This window comes from Mercenaria mercenaria, chromosome 10, assembly GCF_021730395.1.
Source record: "Mercenaria mercenaria strain notata chromosome 10, MADL_Memer_1, whole genome shotgun sequence".
NCBI classification, from domain to species: Eukaryota; Metazoa; Mollusca; class Bivalvia; order Venerida; family Veneridae; genus Mercenaria; species Mercenaria mercenaria.
The window spans coordinates 81,173,114-81,196,578 of NC_069370.1; the positions used below are offsets into that span (position 1 = coordinate 81,173,114).

The following is a 23,465-nucleotide window of genomic DNA, read 5'->3' on the forward strand; positions in this document are numbered from 1 at the left end:
TATGATGGTCTCGGGTTGTGGCAGTTATGATGGACTCAGGTTGGGGCAGTTACAATGGTCTCAGGTTGGGGCAGTTATGATGGCCTCAGGTTGTGGCAGTTACAATGGTCTCAGGTTGGGGCAATTACAATGGTCTCAGGTTGGGGCAGTTATGATGGTCTCGGGTTGTGGCAGTTACAATGGTCTCAGGTTGGGGCAATTACAATGGTCTCAGGTTGGGGCAATAACAATGGTCTCAGGTTGTGGCAGTTATGATGGTCTCGGGTTGTGGCAGTTATGATGGACTCAGGTTGGGGCAGTTACAATAATCTCCGGTTGGAGCGGTTACAATGGTCTCAGATTTGGGCAGTTATGATGGTCTCAGGTTGTGGCAGTTATGATAATCTCAGGTTAGGTCAGTTACAATGGTCTCAGGTTAGGTCAGTTACAATGGTCTCAGGTAGGGGCAGTTATGATGGCCTCAGGTTGGGGCAATTACAATGGTCTCAGGTTGGGGCAGTTATGATGGCCTCAGGTTGTGGCAGTTATGATGGCCTCAGGTTGGGGCAGTTACAATGGTCTCAGGTTGGGACAGTTACAATGGTCTCAGGTTGGGACAGTTATGATGGTCTCAGGTTGGGGCAGTTACAATGGTCTCAGGTTGGGACAGTTACAATGGTCTCAGGTTGGGACAGTCATGATGGCCTCAGGTTGGGGCAGTTACAATGGTCTCAGGTTGGGACAGTTATGATGGTCTCAGGTTGGGGCAGTTACAATGGTCTCAGGTTGGGGCAGTTACAATGGTCTCAGGCTGGGGCAGTTATGATGGTCTCAGGTTGTGGCAGTCATGATGGCCTCAGGTTGGAGGCAGTCATGATGGTCTCAGGCTGGGGCAGTTATGATGGTCTCAGGTTGGAGGCAGTTACAATGGTCTCAGGTTGGGGCAGTCATGACTGCCTCATTTTTGGGCAGTTATGATGGTCTAAGGTTGTGGCAGTTATAATGGTCTCTGGTCGGTGTAGTTACAATGGTCTCAGGCTGTGGCAGTTATGATGGTCTCAGGTTGGGGCAGTCATGATGTCCTCAGGTTGGGGCAGTTACAATGGTCTCAGGTAGGGGCAGTTACAATGGTCTCAGGTTGGGGCAGTCATGACTGCCTCATTTTTGGGCAGTTATGATGGTCTAAGGTTGTGGCAGTTATAATGGTCTCTGGTCGGTGTAGTTACAATGGTCTCAGGCTGTGGCAGTTATGATGGTCTCAGGTTGGGGCAGTCATGATGTCCTCAGGTTGGGGCAGTTACAATGGTCTCAGGTAGGGGCAGTTACAATGGTCTCAGGTTGGGGCAGTCATGACTGCCTCATTTTTGGGCAGTTATGATGGTCTAAGGTTGTGGCAGTTATAATTGTCTCTGGTCGGTGTAGTTACAATGGTCTCAGGTTGGAGCAGTTATAATGGTCTCAGGCTGGGGCAGTTATGATGGTCTCAGGCTGGGGCAGTTATGATGGTCTCAGGTTGGGGCAGTTATGATGGTCTCAGGTTGGGGCAGTTACAATGGTCTCAGGTTGGGGCAGTTATTATGGTCTCTCTCAAAATTAGGCCAGTTATGATGACCCCACGGTAAGAGAGTTATAACGACAAAACATCGGGGTTAAGCAGTTATGATGGCCTGAGAGTGGGACAGTTACCATGCATGAAGGCCTCTTGCTTTGGCAGTTATGATGTTCTCAGACTGGGGCAGTCATGATGGTCTCAGACTTGGGCAGTCATAATGACCTCAAACGTTGGACAGTTATGATGAATCAGCGGTAAGAAAGTTTTAACGGCAAAACATCAGGGTTAAGCAGTTATGATGGCGGACTCTGGATTTAACAGTAACGATGTTCTCAATGTAGGACAGTTATGATGGCTTCAGGAATTTGTTGTTATGATGGCCTTAGGTTATCCGTTATGAAGACTCGAGGCTGGGGAAGTTATGATGGCCTCAGGCTTTTGTAGTTATGATGGCCTCAGGGTGGAACAGTTATTATGACCCGAGACTGGGGAAATTACGATTGCCTCAGGGTCTGCCAGTTATGATGGCCTCAAGTTGGAGCAGTAATGATTGCCTCAGTTTCTGCAAGTTATTATGGCCTTACGGTGGAGCAGTAGTGATGGCCTCAGGTTCTTCCAGTTATGACGGCCTTAGGGTGGAGCAGTAGTGATGGCCTCAGGTTGGAACATTAGTGATGGCCCCAGGATCTGCCACTTATGATGTCCTCATGTTGGAGCATTAGTGATGGCCTCATGGTGAGACAGTTTGACTGCCTTCAGGGTTCCAAAAACCGTTGAGGAAATTGAAATGAATAAAAGCACTTACATTTTCTCTTTAAAGTACTTGGATCTGTTATTTTCAAGACGCCTGTCAAGCACTCGATAAGGTTTTTGGGCACCGCAACTCTGCAGCTCTGCATAAAGACAACCTTGGTTACTGTCCAAGCTGGGTTAGCTTTTGGATATATACGTTTTAGACATCCAACTCCAAATTCCTTCTGTTTTGATTGCAATGCTTCAATATGTGTATTTGGTGGTATGAAACCTGAAACATAGTTTTACAAAATCACATGTCATTTATTTTTGCTCTTAGACTACGATAATTATATTAAATTTTGTAATATTTTTATTCTGTTGTGCCAAGCTACCATCTGTGTGTTTTACAACAGGTTACGTAAGAAAATTTGAAGATCGATCTGTTGTAAACAGAATATGAAATGTGGTATACACTGTTAGTTTACAGAATATATTGTCAAAAACGCTTATATTAGTCATACATGTGCTTTAGACCACCTACGGTCGAACAAAGACTACTTTGATATAAAGACCATTAATTCCGTTTTCAATGTAACAGCTTCGGTGTATTTTTACAATCTGCACATTCCGAGGAATGGTCTATATATAAAGGTTTGACTGTATGCAAATAAATCAAACCTTAAAATGGAGTATCTATACACGAAGTAAGAATAACTTCCTTATTTCAAAATAATGCTGATAACACAACGATGAACATAACAGAGTAATATACAACAAGTCACATTCTTTTGTCTTCGATGTTTTCACGGACTAAGTTGCAAAGAAACCATGTTGACTCAAACGGCTGTGTCGGTCAATCCAGGATGCGTAAATGATTTTCTATGCTTCTGAATCATGCCATCCCTTCAATTTTTATGATATACTTTCTCTTAATTTCTATACCTCTCTCCCCCTCCGGTAATTCCACTTCGCCTAGCTACCTATAACAGTTTTTCCCCATCATGTTTTAGTAAGTAAAACCTGGCTGGTGAACAGATTTTAATCAATCTGTCATTTCCATGATTTTGCTTGGCTGCATTCTATGCTTTTAAAAGACTTTACAGTTAAAAATGAGATGTTCTCGAAACAAACGGCTATGTTTATTGAAAAAGATATCAATCTGCAAGCCAGGTTAATGACATTAAGATAGAGAGAAGATTAAGTAAAACCTAGATCAAGAACAATCTACATGACGTAACCATTACCTCCAATTAGCAGTTCCAGTATCTCTCGTAGCTCAGGGGAATCCGCATCCCCTAATCCAGCACAATCAACAATATGCGGAAGTTTGGGTAATATTTTCTCTATCATCTGTCTCCGGTCTTCGTCTTTTATGGTTTCCAATGAAATACCACAGTTTTCATACCTGAAATACGAAAAAAAAAATCATTATTGTTGTTTAAACATTAAGGATGTGATTTGTTAGACTGGATTTCAACAGGTTTATTAATACATTACTTCCCGAAGGATCTCATAATTTCCTCATAACCCGTGTTTTGTTCACAGGAGATAACTCCTGGGGCTGTTCAAATTTTGTATTTTGTATTTTTGTCTTCTCAAAGTGCAGATAATCAGAGCCAAGACTGATAAGTCAGAATATATAACAGAATTCTTTCTAAAAAAAAAAGAGAAAGATTATCTAGTCGGTAGCCAGACTAAGACAGACCATAAAGTTCACTGTGAACATTTTGCTAAACATTATTCATCTATCACATTAAACTTCCACTTATCTTTTGATTTGTTTTTATTAAACTGCATTTTATATTCAAATATTGAACTGAAATAACTAAATCAGCTAGTGTTCACCAACCTTCCCAAATCAAGAGTAACAGACTGTGCCTTCCCGCTTCCCTGTCTCGCTATCTGGTAGTACTTTCCCGTCAGTACTTTATGTATGGTACTTATCATAGCACTCTTGCCCGCCCCACTTTTACCAATCAACATTATAACCTCAGCATGTTCTCTATCTGACCTCTCCAGCAGATCTATTATCTCCTCAAGCAGTGCAGCATTTTCTTCTGCGACGTCAAGATCAACTAACTGGTTTTCAGACCCTTCAAAAATAAAAATTAGAATAAGTTTTGATGTGCTTGTTCCCGAACTAATTTTATAAAGCTAAATCTTGTTGACAATGCGAATCTTATATGAACCACTTCCGATATAGGGGGTATTTTTTGAAAAGATAGACTTCTATGGTTTTACTAATAGAATTTCAGACTTCTGTGCTTGGTTGCATTCTATTTTTCCAGAAAGATATTCTTTTAGAATGTATCATATAATCAGTTAGGCGTAAAAAAAATGTTTGTTTCCGGTATCCCGACCTACCCTAAATTTCTGGCCCGACCCTAAATGTTTTTATGGCCTTGGAGCATATTTTTTCAACTTTTTAACAAAAAGATGCAAAACTGAACTTTTTATGCTTTAAACATGGCCAGTGATGTTAAAAATCAACTTACTGATGCTCTAAAGGCATACCCCCTTATTTGTAATCATTTTTTGACAAAAAAATAATTTCCGAAAAGACTCCCTTAATAAAAAAACTTTCAAAAAAAAATTCCGACCTACCTACCCTAATTTTTTTGAGCATGTTACCGGAAACAAAGAATTTTTTTAGGCCTTAGACGACATTAATATTTAGATCTACTACATCGGCACATTTACAACAACAAAAAATGCATTTGATGTTTAAGTAAAAATTTCCAATGATCGGTTTCTTTATAAATCGGCACTTGCGGACACTCAGTCATTCGGATATATTTACAGATAAATAAACCGGGTAAGACAGTACGTGAGGTCGTACATTAAAACGGAAACAGCGACCTGATCCGCTACTGAATGATCAAATATCTAGGCCGATAACAGCTGTCAAGGTCAACGTTGTGTTAACATTAAACTTATTAAATGTGTTTTAATGTATTAACATACCTTTTTCATGTGATGACATGTTATGAAATAAAGTCCAAAAACACGAAAATATTGGAAACTACTAATTAATAACATACGACGTAATTCACCTCGCGCAGTAATTTATCGCAAAATGTCTAACCCTATTTTCTTAATTGTGTAAACAGACTGAAATAAAATTAAATAAGAAAGAAAAATGTTAGTAAATTTACCTGAAACAGAAGCCATGTCAATCAGCTTGATTATGAATGCTTATTTTTTTTCGGCTATATATCCGAACGTTTAAGCCACATCAGCACTCAAACAGCCGTGCGCAATAATATTTATAAAATTCCTACTTTCGTTTTCACCACTGAGAAGTGATCTATTTTTAGCAATTAGCTTAACTAAATTGCATGTGAATTTATTGTGATATCACCTGTTTAACTTATGCTAATATCTGCAGCATAGTATATGATTATGAATGGAAAGAAAAATGGGATCGAAGCAGCAGCCTAAAAAGTATTTAGATTCGTCAAAAAATATCGACGGGTCACTGACGAAGCCGAAGAGACGGACACGCCGGGAGGAATTCAGTGATAATGAATTATTATCGGAAGATGATGAAGATTATCAAGATGACCAAGAAGATCAGCAAGAGTAAGTGACTTTTTTTTATTATGTATGCACATGTTTATACATGAAACCAAAGCACACGGCGTGTGTCGCAGTTTTATTGAGTAAGGGAGAAAACTCGCATAGATTGATGGTGTCTTTTAATACTGCATTTAGCTCTCCTGAAAGAAGAAAAACGGAGACAGATTTTATTAAAAAGCAAATTGTAATGAGCATAAAAGTGTGTATAGAACATGAAAATGAATTCATTTTTTTTTGTCAGTGAAGACACAACCAATAATTTAGGCCGAAGTCATAAACCAAATACACCAAGTACTTCCAAGAGACATGACACTGGAAACTATGAAGTCAGAGGTGCCCAGACGACTACAGTTGATGATATCGCTGAGCCAAAATCAAAAAAGAAAGTACCCCCAAAGTCGCTCGGAGAACAAATTTTCACACCAGTCTTTATGTAAGTATATACTCAAGCTTATTATGCTTCCTTTCAAATAGTCCAAATAAAATGACGTTTCGGGACAGCATGATAACTTTTCAGCAGGGGCGGCGAAATCTGATTTTGACTTGCTTGTCCGTTTTTGTCATTTGCTATTTTTTACTTGTCCGTATGATAGTTATATAGTAAATTCTGGTCAAATTTCACTTGTCCGTACAAGCTTTGGGACAACCTGGGCAATATGTACAATTGAATTTGCCGTCCCTGTTTTGACTATCTCTTTCCGAGAGGGATGACAACTATAAAATATCAGATCATAAAATAAGTCATCTCGATAAGCTAAATGAGTAAGTATATCTTTCAAAAAAAAGTTGTCCGCTTATTTGAGTTCATTTCTCGTTGTAAAACCATGAATGTTTTTATTATTATGGTATCAAGAATGCGAAGAGCATTTACTATTTTGCAAATAGTTCAAAACTTACTGAAGTATCTTCCGGCAGTTAGATCGATCTATTCATATTACCATAATAAAATTTCAGTAGTATTAAATTACGCAAAATATAGTGTTTTTCATTTTGCTTCAAAAGTCACAAAAATAGGCCTACACATGAAAATAAATAATATACTATTCCTAATAGATTTTGATTTTTTATCAGGAAATGTTTATTTCACACACATATTGTATGCCCTTTTATGATACTAAGGGCATGACAACGCCATTATTCTGCTTTTGTTGTCATTTCCTTCCCGCATTACGTTTTTCACAAGTTTGTAAATTTTATTTTAATATTTTAATTCTATTTTAGCGACTTTTCAAAGATAGGTTGAGATCGTAAAATGAGCAAATTTATACGGTAGCATAATTTGAATTTCAAAAACTGTAAGTGTATTCTAGCATAGAAGTTTTTAATAGTAAGCTGAAATGACTCTGTAGTTGTAATATATAGTATTTTGCTTTTATATTTTACAACTTGGATGGAGATAATTTGAACAAATTCGGTGTTCATTGAATCACTGTGAACTGTTTTTAGAACGCTTAAGAAGTAATTTTAGTTTTAGGAGAAATTTAAAAATAATATGAATTTTTTGGTTGTAAGTTGAAATGACTGTGTAGTAGTTATAAGTAGGAGTTTGCTTTTAGCTCACTCAAGGTGATCGCCCTGTGTCCGTCGTCCGTCGCCGTCAGTCGTTGTCCGTCGTCGTCAACAATTTGACTGTTAATACTCTAGAGGTCACAATTTAGGCGCTTGGTCAGAATGTTACCCTCAATAAAATCTTGGACGAGTTCGATATTGGGTCATCTGGGGTCAAAAACTAGGTCACCAGGTCAAACCAAAGAAAAGGCTTGTTTATAACACTGTAGCGCACACATTTATGACTGTATCTTCATGAAACTTATTCAGAATGTTAATCTTGATGTTCTTTAGCTCAAGTTCGAATCTGGGTCATGTTGGGTCAAAAACAAGGTCACTGGGTCAAATCAAAGGAAAAGCATTGTAACTAATGAGCTTAATATTTGGGATAGAATGCACTTTACCGGTACGTACGTAATGTTTACATCGACTGCGCATGCTCAAGCAAGTGCGCGGTCGTCGCTACGCTCTAGTAAATAAAAAAGTCGGCCGCCATTTAAAACTTCTTTTTCTCTATTTTTTACGTACCGGTAAAGTGCAGGTGTCCCAATATTTGATATAATATTGGTAGACTAGAAACATAATTTTTAGTAATAGAAAGAGCATTGAAACTCGAGGGTAAACGATTTGTACGAGGGGGCGTAGCCCCGAGTATAAATCGTTTACCCGAGAGTTTTAATGTTCTTTCTGTTTTCTATTATAGCCATCCATATATGGTAGTTCAGTAGGCGTTCCACATTGCCATATACAGCAGTTCAGTGAGTACTTAAAAAGGTAAAATAAACCAATGCGTGCGCAGAAAATCAATAAAATGCACTTCGCTGTCTGCTGTTAGAGACACGCCCATACACGCTGGCATACTTTCCTATCCAACAGTGCGGTAACTAACGTGCGGGTATTTAATACCTGCACACTTTTAGTTACTGCCTCCCCCTCCCCACCCTGCGCTCAGTGTATACGATTTTCCTGCACTATATTTGTTAAGACAAATACCGAGCTATGATACTAAAATATGAGGTGAGTTGAGATAAAATTGCTCTCCTTTACACTTTTCGGGGGTTGGGGAGGGGGTGTGGGGTTAACAGAAGATAAAACGTGTGTTAATAGATTCCCTCGAGCTCACGTGTTGTTTAACACGTTTTTATATATGCGCGCTCCGTGGCAAACGCAAACGTATAAAATCTCAAAAACATATAATTTAAAATAAAAGGAAATGACGTCAACTTGAAAAAACAACTGAGACATTCCCGCGCATTTCATGGAAATGTAATGACAACGATAACTTGATATTTACAAACATGATTATAAATAGATTAAAATGGAACATAGGGAATTCAACATTTTTCTAACATGTTACGATCTAATATTTCTAGATTTTGTACCAATTACAAATTAGCTCAGTAGTAAAGCATACTGTCCATGGTCAACAGATCTTTTGCCGTGTGGGTTCGAAACTCACCATCGACATTTAATTTTTATTTCACTTTTGCATAAAAATTAAGATTCCTTCATGAGCTCTGTGACAAATTGACCGAAAGGTATCTAAAGGCGATATGGCAGATAAGAATAGTTTATTATAATATAAAAGATGATATTGATTAAATGCATGCACTTTAGCAATATAAATAATGAACATACTATTGTGTTATATAAAGACATATATACTATTATTACATACACGTTTCTATTCCCCGTTAAGTTACACTGGTACCGGAAACGTCAATATTTTTCCATACACTGACGCCTGAATTTCATATCGGGTGCGTGACGTTATTCAGTGTTTGTTCTTGCACTATTTTTTTCTATTTAGTTCAGTATTGTCAATCCTATTCAGGCTATCGAACATTTATGATATTTACATTATATATATATATATATATATATATATATATATATATATATATATATATGTGTGTGTGTGTGTGTGTGTGTGTGTGTGTGTGTGTGTGTGTGTGTGTGTAGATGTGTTTGTAATAAAAAGGATATTATCTTTGCATCGGGAAATATGCACTCGTTCTTCAGCGGAAGAATATTGCGCTCCTAAAGTCGCGCAATATTTCCGCTGAGAACTCGTGCATATTTCCCGATACAAAGCTAATAACCTATAAATACAAACCATCAAAGAAAGAAACAAAAATACGGAAGTAAAAATGAAAACGAATAGGAAAAACAAAAAAAAATCTGAAAAAAAACATGAGGATTAGAACCGGATTCGAACCCACAAAACGATTCGCTTACATCCAATTATTGTCTGCATTTTACCTAACTTAGCTATGTTGCCATATTGTTAGCGGATATTTAAAATATAAGAAATATTAATATTTGCTTGTCAAGAAATGTGCAAGCATTGTGAACTGTTATATCATCAGTTATCATGAATTAGACTCGTCCTCGCATTTCATTGGGGATAAGTATATTCATTTATTGATTTAGTTTACGCGTTTTATGCTAGAATAGCGCTAAACATGTTCATTTCGTGTTATAACATCTGCAGAATTCCGAGGGATTGGTTGGTGCCGAGCCCGAAAAAAACATGCGTTATCACTACAGACTAAATTACAAAATTGTACGTTCAGCAGTTTTTGAATTACTAGCAAAAGAGCTCGTGGCGGGTTAGCTTATAGTTTTATACTAGCAGTACTTTTAACACAGCCTTGCGCCATCAATACTGTCAAACACTGCTAAGCGTTTCGGCTCCAAAGCAATATCAGTAGGTGAATTTGTCCTGCTAATCTTAAACCTAGAATATTATAATTATAATTACATATAATAAGAGATTTGTTGTATTTTCTCTTTTATGTCTTATTTGGACTTAATATACTGTATTATATAAATTATGTGTGGATATGCAATGGTATGCAATGACTTAAAGTGCAGTGACTGAAAGTGTAGTAACGAAAGTATAGTGAATGAAAGGTGTAGTGACTCAGTGTAGTGACTGGAAGGTTAGTGACTAAGTGAAATGTCTGAGTCTAGTGATTGAACGTACAGTGACTAAATAAAATAGTAAACTGTTGTAACTGTAACTGCGTTACCCTGCGTAGAGACTGGGGTTGAAGGTGTGGCAAAATGGTTTTAAATGAATAGGTCTAATCTATGGTTGACTCTGGCAAAGCACGAATATTATCAACGGCTTCCCAGGCTACTTGAAACCCTATATTACTTGATTATGTTAATATGCAATATTTGTTTTTGTTTCAGGTATCAATTTTTTATAACCATTACCTGTGTCCTCTTGGTGAATTACTGCTCTGTATCCATTCTCAGCAACAATGTTCCTGTAAGTGACACTTCTTTCAGAAGTAATGATAAGGTTATTGATATTGGCCGGAAAGTGCAAAAGGCACTTGATACTGAAATGGGTAAAGCTGACATTGGTGGAAAAGTGCAAGAAGCAATTCATTTCAAATTAAACAATGCTGACATTGACAGTAAAGTACAAGATGCAATTGATATTAAATTACCTGACGCTCTTAACAACCAGGTACATCATATTGTGCGCGACGAAGCTGAATCTGCAGTTAAGGGCCTTTATATGAAACGCGTTATAGAAATGCAGGTATCTGAAAATAGCGAGGGAATAAAAAGTGATGTTGAACAATCATTATCTTCTAGAATAGCTAATGCTTTTGGGATTGTTCTTGATAAAAATGTTGCTTCTCTAGAAGAAGCTATAGGTGGTATTGCAGAATTTTTTAACAAACCTCTTGCATCCTTTGAACAAGAACTAAAAACGGCTGAAGGAGAGGTTTCAAAGCTACATGATAACTTTAAATCGGCAAGTGGAAGTTTAAAACAACTGTCTGAAAGTTATTCAGAAATGTCAACCTCGAGAAAGCATGATTCAGATAAAATTGATAAATTACAGACTACTGTACAAAATGGAGAGCATAAACTAAAAGATATGGATACCGAGTTAGAAAAACTGAAGAAAACGGTATCGAACACAAAAAGTCTATATGAGGAGTATAAACACAAAGTGCAACAGCTGAACGACATCCGATCCAGAGTCGATGCTATACAACCAAACATATTTAACAAAGGTATTTAACAGCAAGTAGTATTTAACACCGTAAGCGATTTAAATAGAAAATAGACGTTAGGTGTCTTTCACTTCAATTTAGTATTTTCATTTTACTTAGTTTATTTCAATACTAATGGTAGCATGTGCAAGCAGAAAACTTGAAAGATATTGCGAGTAATGGTACAATATTTTTAATTTATTTTTAGAAATATTGACTTCACAGTGTCTTTGAATTATGTAATAATTTTATGAACGATGCTTTCAAAAGATTTTCTTATATATTTTATTAAGTATCACAGGAGCAGCTATCAAGTGCCGTGTAGGGGCGGTAAAAAGTCTCCCCGTACTTGGATTCAGTGTTGTTGGTTTTGCTGGCCCAATGATCATAGAGTCCATTCAGCTTTCCTATCGTTAGGATAACGCTTAAGTCAGTGCTAGGGGGCGTAATGGGTCCAGTGCACGTTTCATTACATTTCATGAACAGAATCACACCGAAGTTGCTTGTTTGCGTTGTATGATTTCAAAAGATCTTTTTGTATAAAAGTAAAATAAAGGTAGGCAATTCTTTAAGGTACGAAATACGGACTTTGCAACATATAGGGATAAAAACACTTTATAGTGCAAGATAATATTTTTTTCAATCATTTTACGAGTCCAGGATTTTTATTTTGAAAATGTCCTTACCGCTTAACATTTTTCTTTGTACATCTTATTTTCCTGTTGACTTTTCGCTATACTAAAACAGACAAAAATGTTTTTTCTTTCAGACAGTTTCATTACGGCCTTTATGATATTGATTGTGATAGTACTCTTGCAAGCTGTATTCGTATACAACCTGTATCAACGTTTAAATAATGACATTCCGGGAAGGACGGGCGGACGAACAACAGCTGAACACAGGAACAACTTGGTTTGTATTCCGTGAGACCAGTTAAGCTAGAGAGCTTCAAATTGCAAATACACGTTATCTACGTTATGTATCATAAAAAAACTGCTTTGTTCTGGAGTAGTTAGTTCTAAGGACTTAATCAGTCAATTTCACGGAAGTTGCCGTCATTTCATGACGTCCACCGATGTCTACAGTCCTTATATTTGAATTACAAAGAAGAAAGTAATTATAATACAATTATTAAATTCACAATTTCTTATTACCCAACATTACAGCTCGAATTGCATAAGCTGACTACATTGCTACATTGAAAGAAGTGCTATTTAGCTATGTAATTATGCAAAATGTTGCGTTATGTTTCGTGGATATTTAAACAAACACTGAAATATTAATATCCATCAATTAAAAAATGTGAACACCAGCTTAGGTACAGTCTAATCGTTAGGGTGGTCGTGCTTGCATTTTAGTCCTAGAATTATTTTATATTAATTAATTTATGCTGTTGTAGTTATTTCAGAGATAGTTGACATGCGCATACTTTTTTTTGCAATGAAAGATATCAATAAAGAAATGTGAAGTCGCTATTAAACACTCATTGGACAATTCAGCATCCAGTTCTGTTGTTTTAGGGTAACAATGAAGTCCTGAGGATGATTCCTGATGGAGCAGAGCTTGAAGCTGGGGTATGTATCATCAGCTTTGATGAATCAAGGACGGCAACTCACAGACGTATACTGGATTCAGCAAACATTCCAAACTGTAGAGTACAAGTTCACGTGGTTAGAAGACACGAGCACATTCCTGAACTACCCAGATGTAAAGTGTACCTGATGTGTACAGAGTTTTCTGAAAGGTATTAATAAACTTAATGAAAACAAAATTCATTGTAGTTAAATGCAGAAAAACTGTTTTTGCATTATTGATTTAATTTAATCTAATCTTACTGTAATTAGAATATGTTTCATATCAGTTATTTTGATATTGGAAAGTTCAAACTTTTGTAACAATACAAATACTTAACTGTTAGCTTTAGTAACATACGTAACATTATAAACTGTTCAATATGATGAAAATACATTATTTTCAACCGTTTGGTAACAATATAATATTATGTCTGCAGATTCAATTTAAGCAAAGTGTTATTGAAAGTATTTTAATAATATGAAACAAAGCATATAATACATTGTTAAAAATCTGTAATATTAATGGTGGCAGAGTGCTCACTTACACATGCAAATTGCTTGTTTGTGTTACTTATTTTGTTTTGAATATACTTTGAAATGTTACAATTAGTGACCATTTTATTTTCAGGCATGTTATAATCGAGGAACCGGGTAAAGGTCTAGGAGATCTTCACAGAACTACATACGGTGCAGTCGTAAAACTTGGAGGTATTATAATTTTGGATATTTTGTGATAAAATAATGCTATAACATAACTTCAATCACAATACATGTACTAACTTTCATTGATATTTAAAACAAACGCATACGGATTTAAGCAGTCACATTACCAACAACGAGGTAGCGGGGAATCCGCAGACATATTATATTTTTCTTTGGTGATCGATATAGTACACTATATAAGATTTTTGTTGAGAAGTTGCTCGTTACTTCCGAAGTGCATTAATATCTGGAGCAGTACCTACGGACATCGATGCCATAAGTTTCTGTTGCACAACGGCATACTACACATAAACCAAGACAAGAAACGAAATAAGCTGAAGTAATAATCTTCAAAAAATTGTGGACCATCAACAAATTCTCAAAGTGAGCTACAGTCTGTTTTCAGAGCCTATATATTGCTTACAGGAGATAACTCCTGAGACTATTCAAATTTTGTATAATTATATCCATTTTCTTCACTAGATAATCAGCGCCAATAATGATCGGTCAGAATATATAAGAGAAATGAGTAAAAATATTAGAAAGATTATCTAGTTGGTAGCCAGACTATGTGAGCTATTATGATACACTCTGTGTCTGTTGTCGGTTGTCAACAATTTGACTGTTAACACTCAATGGGTCACAATTTCAGCCCAATCTTTATGACACTTGGTCAGAATATTATCCTCCATATGAGTTGGGAGGAGTTGGTTACTGTGTCATCTGGAGTCAAATAGTAGATTACTAAGCCAATTACATTGTAATAGGAAAACCATGTTAACACTCTAGAGGCCACATTTTCTACCTCATCTTTATGAACCTTTGTCAGAATGTTTGTCTCTAGTAACCTTAAATAAAGTTCAAAACTGGATTGCCTGAGGTCATAAACTAGCTCACTAGAGGTCATAAACTAGCTCACTAGGTCAAATCATGGAAAACCCTTGTTAATATTCTAGAGGTTATATCTACTGTTTGGTCTTCTTTAACTTTTGTTAGAACTGTTTTCTCTTTGAAATCTATATTAAGTATAAAAATGTGTTAAATGAGGTTTAAACACTAAGTCGTTAGGTCAAATCATAGAAAGACATTGTTAATACATAAAAGCAACATTTTCTTCCTTATCTTCATGAGCCTTGGTCTGTTTAAAATCTAGGACAAAATTGTAATTGGGTTACATGGGGAAAAACTAGACCACTAGGTAATCATAGAAAACTTTGTAAGCAATATAGTGGCCTCTTTTTGAACTTCTTAACACTTTAACAGAAACGTTTGCCTGTATGAAATGTAGGTAAAGTTCAAAAGCAGGATACCCGAGGTCAAAAACTATGTCATTATGTCAAATCATTGAAGAAATTGGTGAATGATGTACCTGATTTAGATACAACATGGTCATAATTGTTTATCTCTATGAAATCGAGTCAAAATTAGATACAAGGATATCTGTGGTAAGAACTTGGTCAGATGATCGAGCATTAAGTTTCTCAAATAAAATTTGACAACGATGTTATGTAAATAAAGTAAAAACATATAAACAGTTACGATTTATAGTTCTCTATATTTCAGGTTGTCTAATAATCCTGTACACAAGAGACCCAGGTTCAAGAAATTTGAAAGATCATGTCCGATATAACAAGAATATATATTGTGTAACAAATCAGCCGGAACTCTCAGACCTTAACCAAGATGGCCGCTTCTTCAGCGTCTGTGATGATCTCAATAATTACCAAAAAACTGAACTACGGAGAAAGATCACTGAACATATGACATAATTCTTAGATAATCATTTTAAGTTAATTATTTAAAACTTTTTCACCACAAATTGTTTAATGTTGTGTATCCCATACACAGTACCTAGTTATTCTCCAAGTTCGTCACCCTCGGTGGAGCAATAGTATTAATATATATTTAGCGTGTTTAAAATTAATTTCATTGAATTCTGAATAAGCATATTGCACATAATTGAGGGAACATTATTATGAACATTCCAATCATGTGTCGTAAGTGATAGGAGTAGTTACCTTTTAAAATGTTGGACTATAGTTATTATGGTATACGACTTTGTGTATATGAGATACAGGCACTATCTGGCTGAATGGTGTAACGAAAATGGGCAGCATAATGGCGCAATCTAATAGTTCTGAGTATGTTGTTCTGAAGAGCATTTTTAGTATGCTGAAAGCACATGGCAGATCTTTGCTTGACCTTTTGATAGCAATTCATGAAATAATTGCACATTCGAATTTATTATGGAACTCTAGAAGTCTGTCTCAATTGTCGCTGATTTTATAGTGCGTCTGTGTGATTGCAAATATTGTTTTGAATAAGGGGTGACTACCTACACTTTTCTATTGATTTAATTGAGCTCAGACAAGGACATGTTAAGGTAGTGGATACGTAATGACAATTGGAGATTTCCATTCGATAATGTATGCTCAGTATGCGGTTTCGGCATTCTCCGGTAGGAACGGAAATGAGCTACATTAGATTTCTATCATCCGAAGAATGCTGAAACGCCATACAAGAATACGAGTAAAGAATACTCCGGGTCCACTTCCTGAAAAAACAAAGATGGGTTCTGCTTTGAACTGTATCAAGTAGATTTTTTCATTCTAAAAATTGTCAACGTTTTGCAAATGTATGTCTGTTGGTATACATGAGGTAACAAGTGATTGGTCAGGGACCACATTTTGTGATGACCGCTTGGTGTAATAATTTGTTGTGTGTAATGTTTGCAAGTGCCTTATTGGCTATCACTATGTATATTGTAACTTTTTTGCTTTTGTTTGATCGCTTGGCGAAAGCGTAACGCCGTTTTTGTATGATAAGTCAATGAAGTCATTGACGCCATCATATCATTTCAAAAGAGGGATAGAACAATTTACCTTGTTTTGGTATACGATTGTACATAGCTGCTTTAAAATATGAGGAAATATTTAATGTCAAGGGATCACATTTCTCCATGATTTTTAATGATTTATTATACGCCCGTTTGAAAAACGGGACGTATTATGGGAACGCCCCTGGCGGGCGGATGGGCGGGCGTGCGGATGGGCGGGCGGGCGGCGTCCACAGACTTTGTCCGGAGCATATCTTCTACATGCATGAAGGGATTTTGATGAAACTTGGCACAGTTGTTCACCATCATGAGGCGGAGTGTCATGCGCAAGAACCAGGTCCCTAGGTCTAAGGTCAAGGTCACACTCAGAGGTCAAAGGTCAAATTCAAGAATGACTTTGTCCGGAGAATATCTTCTTCATGCATAGAGGGATTTTGATGAAAGTTGGCACAATTGTTCATCATCATGAGAAGGAGTGTCATGCCCAAGAACCAGGTCCCTAGGTCTAAGGTCAAGGTCACACTTAGAGGTCAAAGGATACAATAATGACAACTTTGTCCGGAGCATTTCTTCTTCATGCATAGAGGGATTTTGATATAACTTGGCACAAATGTTCACCACCATGAGGCGGAGTGTCATGCGCAAGAACCAGGTCTCTAGGTCTAAGGTCAAGGTCACACTTAGAGGTCAAAGTATACAAGAATGAAAACCTTGTCCGGAGCATTTCTTCTTCATGCATAGAGGGATTTTGATATAACTTGGCACAAATGTTCACCACCACGAGACGTAGTGTCATGCGCAAGAACCAGGTCCCTAGGTCTAAGGTCAAGGTCACACTTAGAGGCCAAAGGTCAGATACATAAATGACTTTGTCCGAAGCATTTCTTCTTCATGCATGGAGGGATTTTAATGTAACTTGACACAATTATACACCATCATGAGACGAAGCGTCCTGCGCAGTTCCTTTAGAATTACTTCCCTTTGTTGTTACTATAAATAGCTTATATTGTAACTTTTTCATTACTAGTCGTAGGGAATTTCTGTAGTACAACATGCATGCTACATCCAATGTTGAGGTATATTTTGACCAATCTCTACCTGGTAAAGATTTTTGCGAGGACTTACAATTTTTTTTTTTTTATTTTTTTTTTTATTTTTTTTTTTTTTTTTTTTTTTTTTTTTAAGATTAACTTCCCTTAGTTGTTACTATAAATAACTTATATTGTAACTTTTTTATAACTGACCGTAGGGAAAAACCAGGACCACTTTTCTGTGGTACAACATAGATATTACTTTCCAATTTTAGGTGTATTCAAGGTATCTCTACCTGGTAAGGAGTTTTTTCGTGGACTTAGAAAACAAAACACTTACAGTTATTACTAAACAACCACAAAATTAAAATTCCATTTGCAAATACAGGTGCTAGAGTAAAGAAATTTGCTGTGACGGGCGTATATTGTGACATTCTTGCACTCTTGTTTTTGTATTGTTTACATCTTTTTATGGCTTGTTGACATTTCTATGAACAGTTAGTGTACAGGATTTGTGCTTTGATAAACGTTTCTAACGGACATGTTTTAACACAACTGGCAAAACGTTCCATATCACTGCTGTGTGTACAAATTCCGTATCCAAAAACCTGTAATGTAAATGACAACGTGTGTAATGACGCATGCGTCTGAGTTCCTTTGATTATTATTTGAAAGAAATTGTACAGCATCCCTAGAAAACATATAATGGAACACGTTAGTCACTTGTGTAATCCGGTCCTCTGTGATATTACGTACAACCCAAACACACTTAGCTAATAGTATAGCGAAAAATTCGTAATTTGGACTGCCAGTTTATAATGGTTAAAGACGTCATACTAGTGTAAATGACATATATATATTTATGTACATTACTAACAAACAAAAAATGGTCATGAGACCAGCAATTAAAATTATTGGAATACAGCATGACGGGATAACTGTGTTTCATCCATACCCAAATATGATTAAAATGAATGTTGTTTTATTGTACATGTATTGCACATTTGTATTCCGGTTTTTTATATGTACATAGAATTTTAAACTGTGGCAGCTACATAGACGTATAGACTCCACGAACGTTGGGCTGATGATGTAATTATCTTTGTAAATATGCGTAGATAACAGTTTTGTATAATAAATGAAGTCTACAATATGTGCGTTGTTTATGCAGTAACTTTCGGGTTCTATAAATGTTTTTTTTTCATGAAACTTAGTCAGAATATTTATCTTTGTATAAATACATTCTTAGTATGCTGATTCGGCTAGTTACAGAGGCGATACTGTTACGATGAAAGCTCAAAAAGGATATCCTGTCAGTTTGATAACTGCTATATCAATTAAATGTAAATGAAAGGCCATTATGTTCCTCATAACTATATACTTTTCGAGTTATCGGCTAAATTACCGTAGTTCATAGTTACCATGTTTTATAGTTCAAATACCGTATTTAATTCAATACCTAACTTAACCAAGATCATGCAAATAATGAATTTAAGTCGTGTAAAAGTTTGTTTTTTACCTTTGTCAGACTTTTTCACCTGCTAAGTTTGATCAGTCTTTTGTAACACCTTACTTTAATCACAAAATTGGTTTACTTTATAGTGTATGTGCAGTTAATAGTTACAAGAAAATAAAATCAGATAATAGTGTATAAAACGCATTATATTTGGGTCCAAATAGCTGTTGCTTTAGTTACTGTTTCTCTTACTGCTCGGATTTGTAAAGACGAGACAGTAACATACACCAAACCGTTCTTGAACTTAGCAAGTAGTCTTACTAAAGCTGAGTAGGATTAAGAAAGATGCAGACGAAGACAGAAAGATGGCTCAAAGTTTCAGATACTAGACTGAACGGTATTTATGCAAAAGCTACTAAATAAACGGATTGATTTAAGAAATAGAAAGATAAGTTTATGTTATATTTTCATTTGACCACTATAATTCAATTAAAATCGAAAGTAGAGCTGGTACCAACATGTATAAACATGTTGAGCTCGGGTATACAATATAGCCGTAGCGAGCGACTAACTTTTACCGATTGTTTGGAAACTTTGAAAGATGTAGGCATGGCACCGGCGGGACTAAGTGTGGGAGCGTATGCTTCACCTTCTCCAACTGGTGGGGCTTGCTCGAGGGGCGGGGCTGGGGTGCGGAGACTTCCACGATAAAAATTAAAATATGACATGAAAGAACATATTCTGGTTTATTGTTTTTATATAAAAGACAAAAAATACCTTTTCACTCTGCGATTTACCACTTCGTAATTAATTATTCTTCCAATAAAGTAAAAATAAACTGCATTTTGTACGGTGTTCCGTTAGGGCCAGCGCCTGCTCCCTGTCGACGAGAAGCGCGAAGGTACGACGGTACAATGGCGAAGCGCGACAGTACGGTGGTGATAACACGACAGTACGATGGCGAAGCGCGACAGTACGATGGTGACTGTCCGTCGTACTGTCGCGCTTCGCCATCGCACTGTCGAGCTACACCATCGTAGTGTCACCATCGACGAGAAGCGCGAAGGTACGACGGTACAATGGCGAAGCGCGACAGTACGGTGGTGATAACACGACAGTACGATGGCGAAGCGCGACAGTACGATGGTGACTGTCCGTCGTACTGTCACGCTTCGCTATCGCACTGTCGCGCTTCACCGCCATAGTGTCACCGTCGTTCTGTCGCGCTTCACCATCGTACTGTCGCGCTTCGCCATCGCACTGTCGAAATGTACTAATCCAAAATAGTCTTCGTTGGTCTATGGCTATTTTACATTGTTTACTCGAGGGATAATGAAAATGAATATCAACCGGTAGGGTGTTGTTTAAACGAATATCACCCGACCAAGTGTTATTTATGAAGAAAATATCATTGTATTCAAAATTAACCTCTCTGTGGAAAAATAAATATTCAAGCCATGAAACGTTAAAAGTATATATTGTCAGCTTAAAATAATAAAAAATACACTCTTGTTTAAACTTTTGCGTAAATTTTATACAAAAGTGTTAATTAGGTCTAGGATGCAGTTGTTTGTTTCTGCTTACCCGACCGACCCTGACCCTAAAGTTAAAATTGAAGAAATATATTGGAAAAAAATGTAGATCTATGTTAACCAAGATTATTAGTAAGTAAATCCAAAACACGTCCCTCCGACTCACGTCATGCAGACTAAATGATTTCTTTTGCGCATGCTTGACAGGCAGGCGACAGTTCGATGGTGAAGTGCGATGGCGATGGCGAAGCGAGACAGTACGATGGCGAAGCGCGACACTAGGATGGTGAAGCGCGACAGTGCGATGGCGAAGCGCGACACTACGATGGTGAAGCGCGACAGTATGATGGCGAAGCGCGACACTACGACGGACAGTCACCATCGTACTATCGCGCTTCGCCATCGTACTGGCGTGTTATCACCATCGTACTATCGGGCTTCGCCGTCGTACCTTCGCGCTTTGCGTTGACAGAGAGCCAGGCGCTGGCCCTAACGGAACGCAGTGATTTTGGTCCATCTTTCATGTTTTACAAAAAAATCATAAATTAGATTCATCTTTTGATCATAATATAATACATCATGTCCACCCGGCACTATCAATCGTCTACCGTCTACATGTGGCGCCACAATAACATCTTCGCGCTGAAGCTCTTGAAAATAAGAGAAAATAAACATCAACAAGGTTCATCAAATTGAAATATGCGTCATTCACACGATATATTTAATGACAGTATGAAAACGTTTGCACCTTGGGATTTATGTTAAGGGTTTTATAACAATGGCGCAATGACTTCCTATATGACCATTTTAAAATTTATGCATTTTATTTTTATAAAAACGTAGAAAAACACGGAATAATGGCATTATAAATCATGGTCTGGGACTGTCAAAATTAAAGACAATGTATTTTAAAAGAAGACATGGGATGAATGAAATACTGAACATGGATAAACATTTTGCCTCTAAGGATTCTGATTTTTAGCATTTTATACATTAAATAAAATATGCACATATCTATAACGTACCGTGAGGGTCGAAAATGGCCATTTAGCTTTAAGACAATTCGATTTAGTATGACACAGGGTCGGACATATTCCAATTAGTATGACCCTGGTTGAGAATTAGCTTAAAGCTATTTCATTTAGTACGACCCAGGGTCAGACAATTTCAATTTGTATGATCCTAATTCGAATTAGTACGACCCTGAATTAAGATAAATCTATTTAGCTTTAAGACAATTCGAATTGGTACGACCCTGGGTCGGACATATTCCAATTAGTATGACCCTGGGTCGGACATATTCCAAATAGCTTTAAGACAATTCCGAATTAGTATGACCCTCAATTACAGCAGCCATCTTTAGTACGACCCTGGGTCGGACATATTCTAATTAGTATGACCCTGGGTCGGACATATTTACAATTAGTATTACCCTGGGTCGGACATATTCCAATTAGCTTTAAGACAATTCCGAATTAGTATGACCTTCAATTACAGCAGCCATCTTTAGTACGACCCTGGGTCGGACATATTCCAATTAGTATGACCCTGGGTCGGACATATTTACAATTAGTATGACCCTGGGTCGGACATATTCCAATTAGCTTTAAGACAATTTCGAATTAGTATGACCCTCAACTACAGCAGCCATCTTTAGTACGACCCTGGGTCGGACATATTCCAATTAGTATGACCCTGGGTCGGACATATTCTAATAAGCTTTAAGACAATTCCGATTTTGTATGACCCTCAGTTACAGCCGCCATCTTTAGTACGACCCAGGATCGGACATATTCCAATTAGTATGACCCTGGGTCGTACTAAATTGAATTAACTTAAAGACATATTATTGAGCTTTAAGACAATTGAATTAGTATGACCCTCGGATCATACAAAATACCAGAATGCACCAAATTCACTGACCAATGAAATCAGGTGTTACATTTTCTTGTACATAATCGTCTATATCCAGAGGCCACCATAGGTCAGTTGAAATAAACCTTTGAAATCTTGAAAACAGTTATCATAAAAAGTTTCCTTGATCGTGTGAGGGATATAGTAAATGGTGTACTTTTGATACGCGTACACAAAACGGTGTAAATGATCAATCGGTTAAATATTCGCTTATGAGGCTTAATTAATTGCTTTTAAACATTAATGCGCAAATGTACCAGGTTCCAAGCTTATCAGATGGCCAGTGCCATAAATACGCATTATCTGATTCTTAATGGGACATCATGCTGACAGGACAACAAGCCTGAAATTTCAAAATCAAAATTGATTCTCCAGCTGTAGACACTTGTCCTAGAATTGGATAGGCAAAATAACTGTTAAGGCAGTATCTGTTGAGAATGTATATAGCCATTTATCTTGCCTCCTACAAGTTTCTTGCATTTCTGTTGGTCAATAGACGTCACGTAGAGACAGGATATATTCCATATCCTGCTAGTACATTTCAGATATGAATTTTGATTAAAACAAATGGCTGCCGCTTTGTTAATTTACAACATATTAGATTATAGCAAGTAAGTAAAGGGTAGTCGGCAAGATAAAATCGTTACACAGCTTGTTGGTGACAGGATACGGGATATACGCTGTCTCGAAAATCCATATCAGGCTCGAGCTTCGCTCTCGCCTGATATGGATATCCTCGATATCGTATATCCCGTATCCTGTCACCAACAAGCTGTGTAACTAATAATACCTGAATCACTGCAACAATCACTAAAAGAGTATTACTATTGGTTGCAAAAAAAAAAGAAAAATGTTACATAAGCAAGATCAAATAAATGGCATGAAATACAAATACAATAAAAAATATAAATAATAATAACATAACGTTTGTTATAATACACTGAAAAGAAAAAATGCATTATTTACTTCTTTAGTATCTTTTGAACAAATTGTCCTAGAAAAATA

The 23,465-nt window shown here is 36.8% G+C and overlaps 2 protein-coding genes across 3 annotated transcripts in view; one reads left to right on the forward strand and one right to left on the reverse strand.

Annotated features, from left to right (window-relative positions):
- The window catches only part of LOC123561127 (uncharacterized), a 24,063-nt gene extending 18,504 nt beyond the window's left edge, over positions 1–5,559 (reverse strand). Inside the window, exons 1-4 of one of the 2 annotated variants that reach the window (XM_053516627.1) lie at positions 5,422–5,559; positions 4,116–4,359; positions 3,511–3,671; positions 2,337–2,555 (exon numbers count right to left, since the gene is read on the reverse strand). In XM_053516627.1, coding sequence (XP_053372602.1) covers positions 2,337–2,555; positions 3,511–3,671; positions 4,116–4,359; positions 5,422–5,437 — 640 coding nt within the window. In that variant the 5' untranslated portion in view covers positions 5,438–5,559. Of the gene's footprint in view, positions 1–2,336; positions 2,556–3,510; positions 3,672–4,115; positions 4,360–5,230; positions 5,357–5,421 lie in introns of those variants that run through there. The other variant, XM_053516626.1, reaches the window with a different exon arrangement.
- LOC123561039 (uncharacterized) lies at positions 5,543–18,709 on the forward strand. The gene is made up of 7 exons (XM_053516625.1): positions 5,543–5,848; positions 6,087–6,278; positions 10,595–11,436; positions 12,185–12,327; positions 12,936–13,159; positions 13,618–13,697; positions 15,255–18,709. Exons 1-7 carry the CDS (start codon positions 5,673–5,675, stop codon positions 15,458–15,460), a joined length of 1,863 nt encoding a protein of 620 aa, XP_053372600.1. The 5' UTR covers positions 5,543–5,672; the 3' UTR covers positions 15,461–18,709.
- The last annotated feature ends 4,756 nt before the right edge of the window (positions 18,710–23,465 follow it).

Coding starts and splice junctions, on each gene's coding strand:
- LOC123561039 (XM_053516625.1), top strand. CDS start 5,673: ATGGAAAGAAAAATGGGATCGAAGCAGCAGCCTAAAAAGTATTTAGAT. Junction 5,849..6,086: donor GACCAAGAAGATCAGCAAGA/GTAAGTGACTTT, acceptor TTTTTTTGTCAG/TGAAGACACAACCAATAATT. Junction 13,160..13,617: donor TGTACAGAGTTTTCTGAAAG/GTATTAATAAAC, acceptor TTTTATTTTCAG/GCATGTTATAATCGAGGAAC.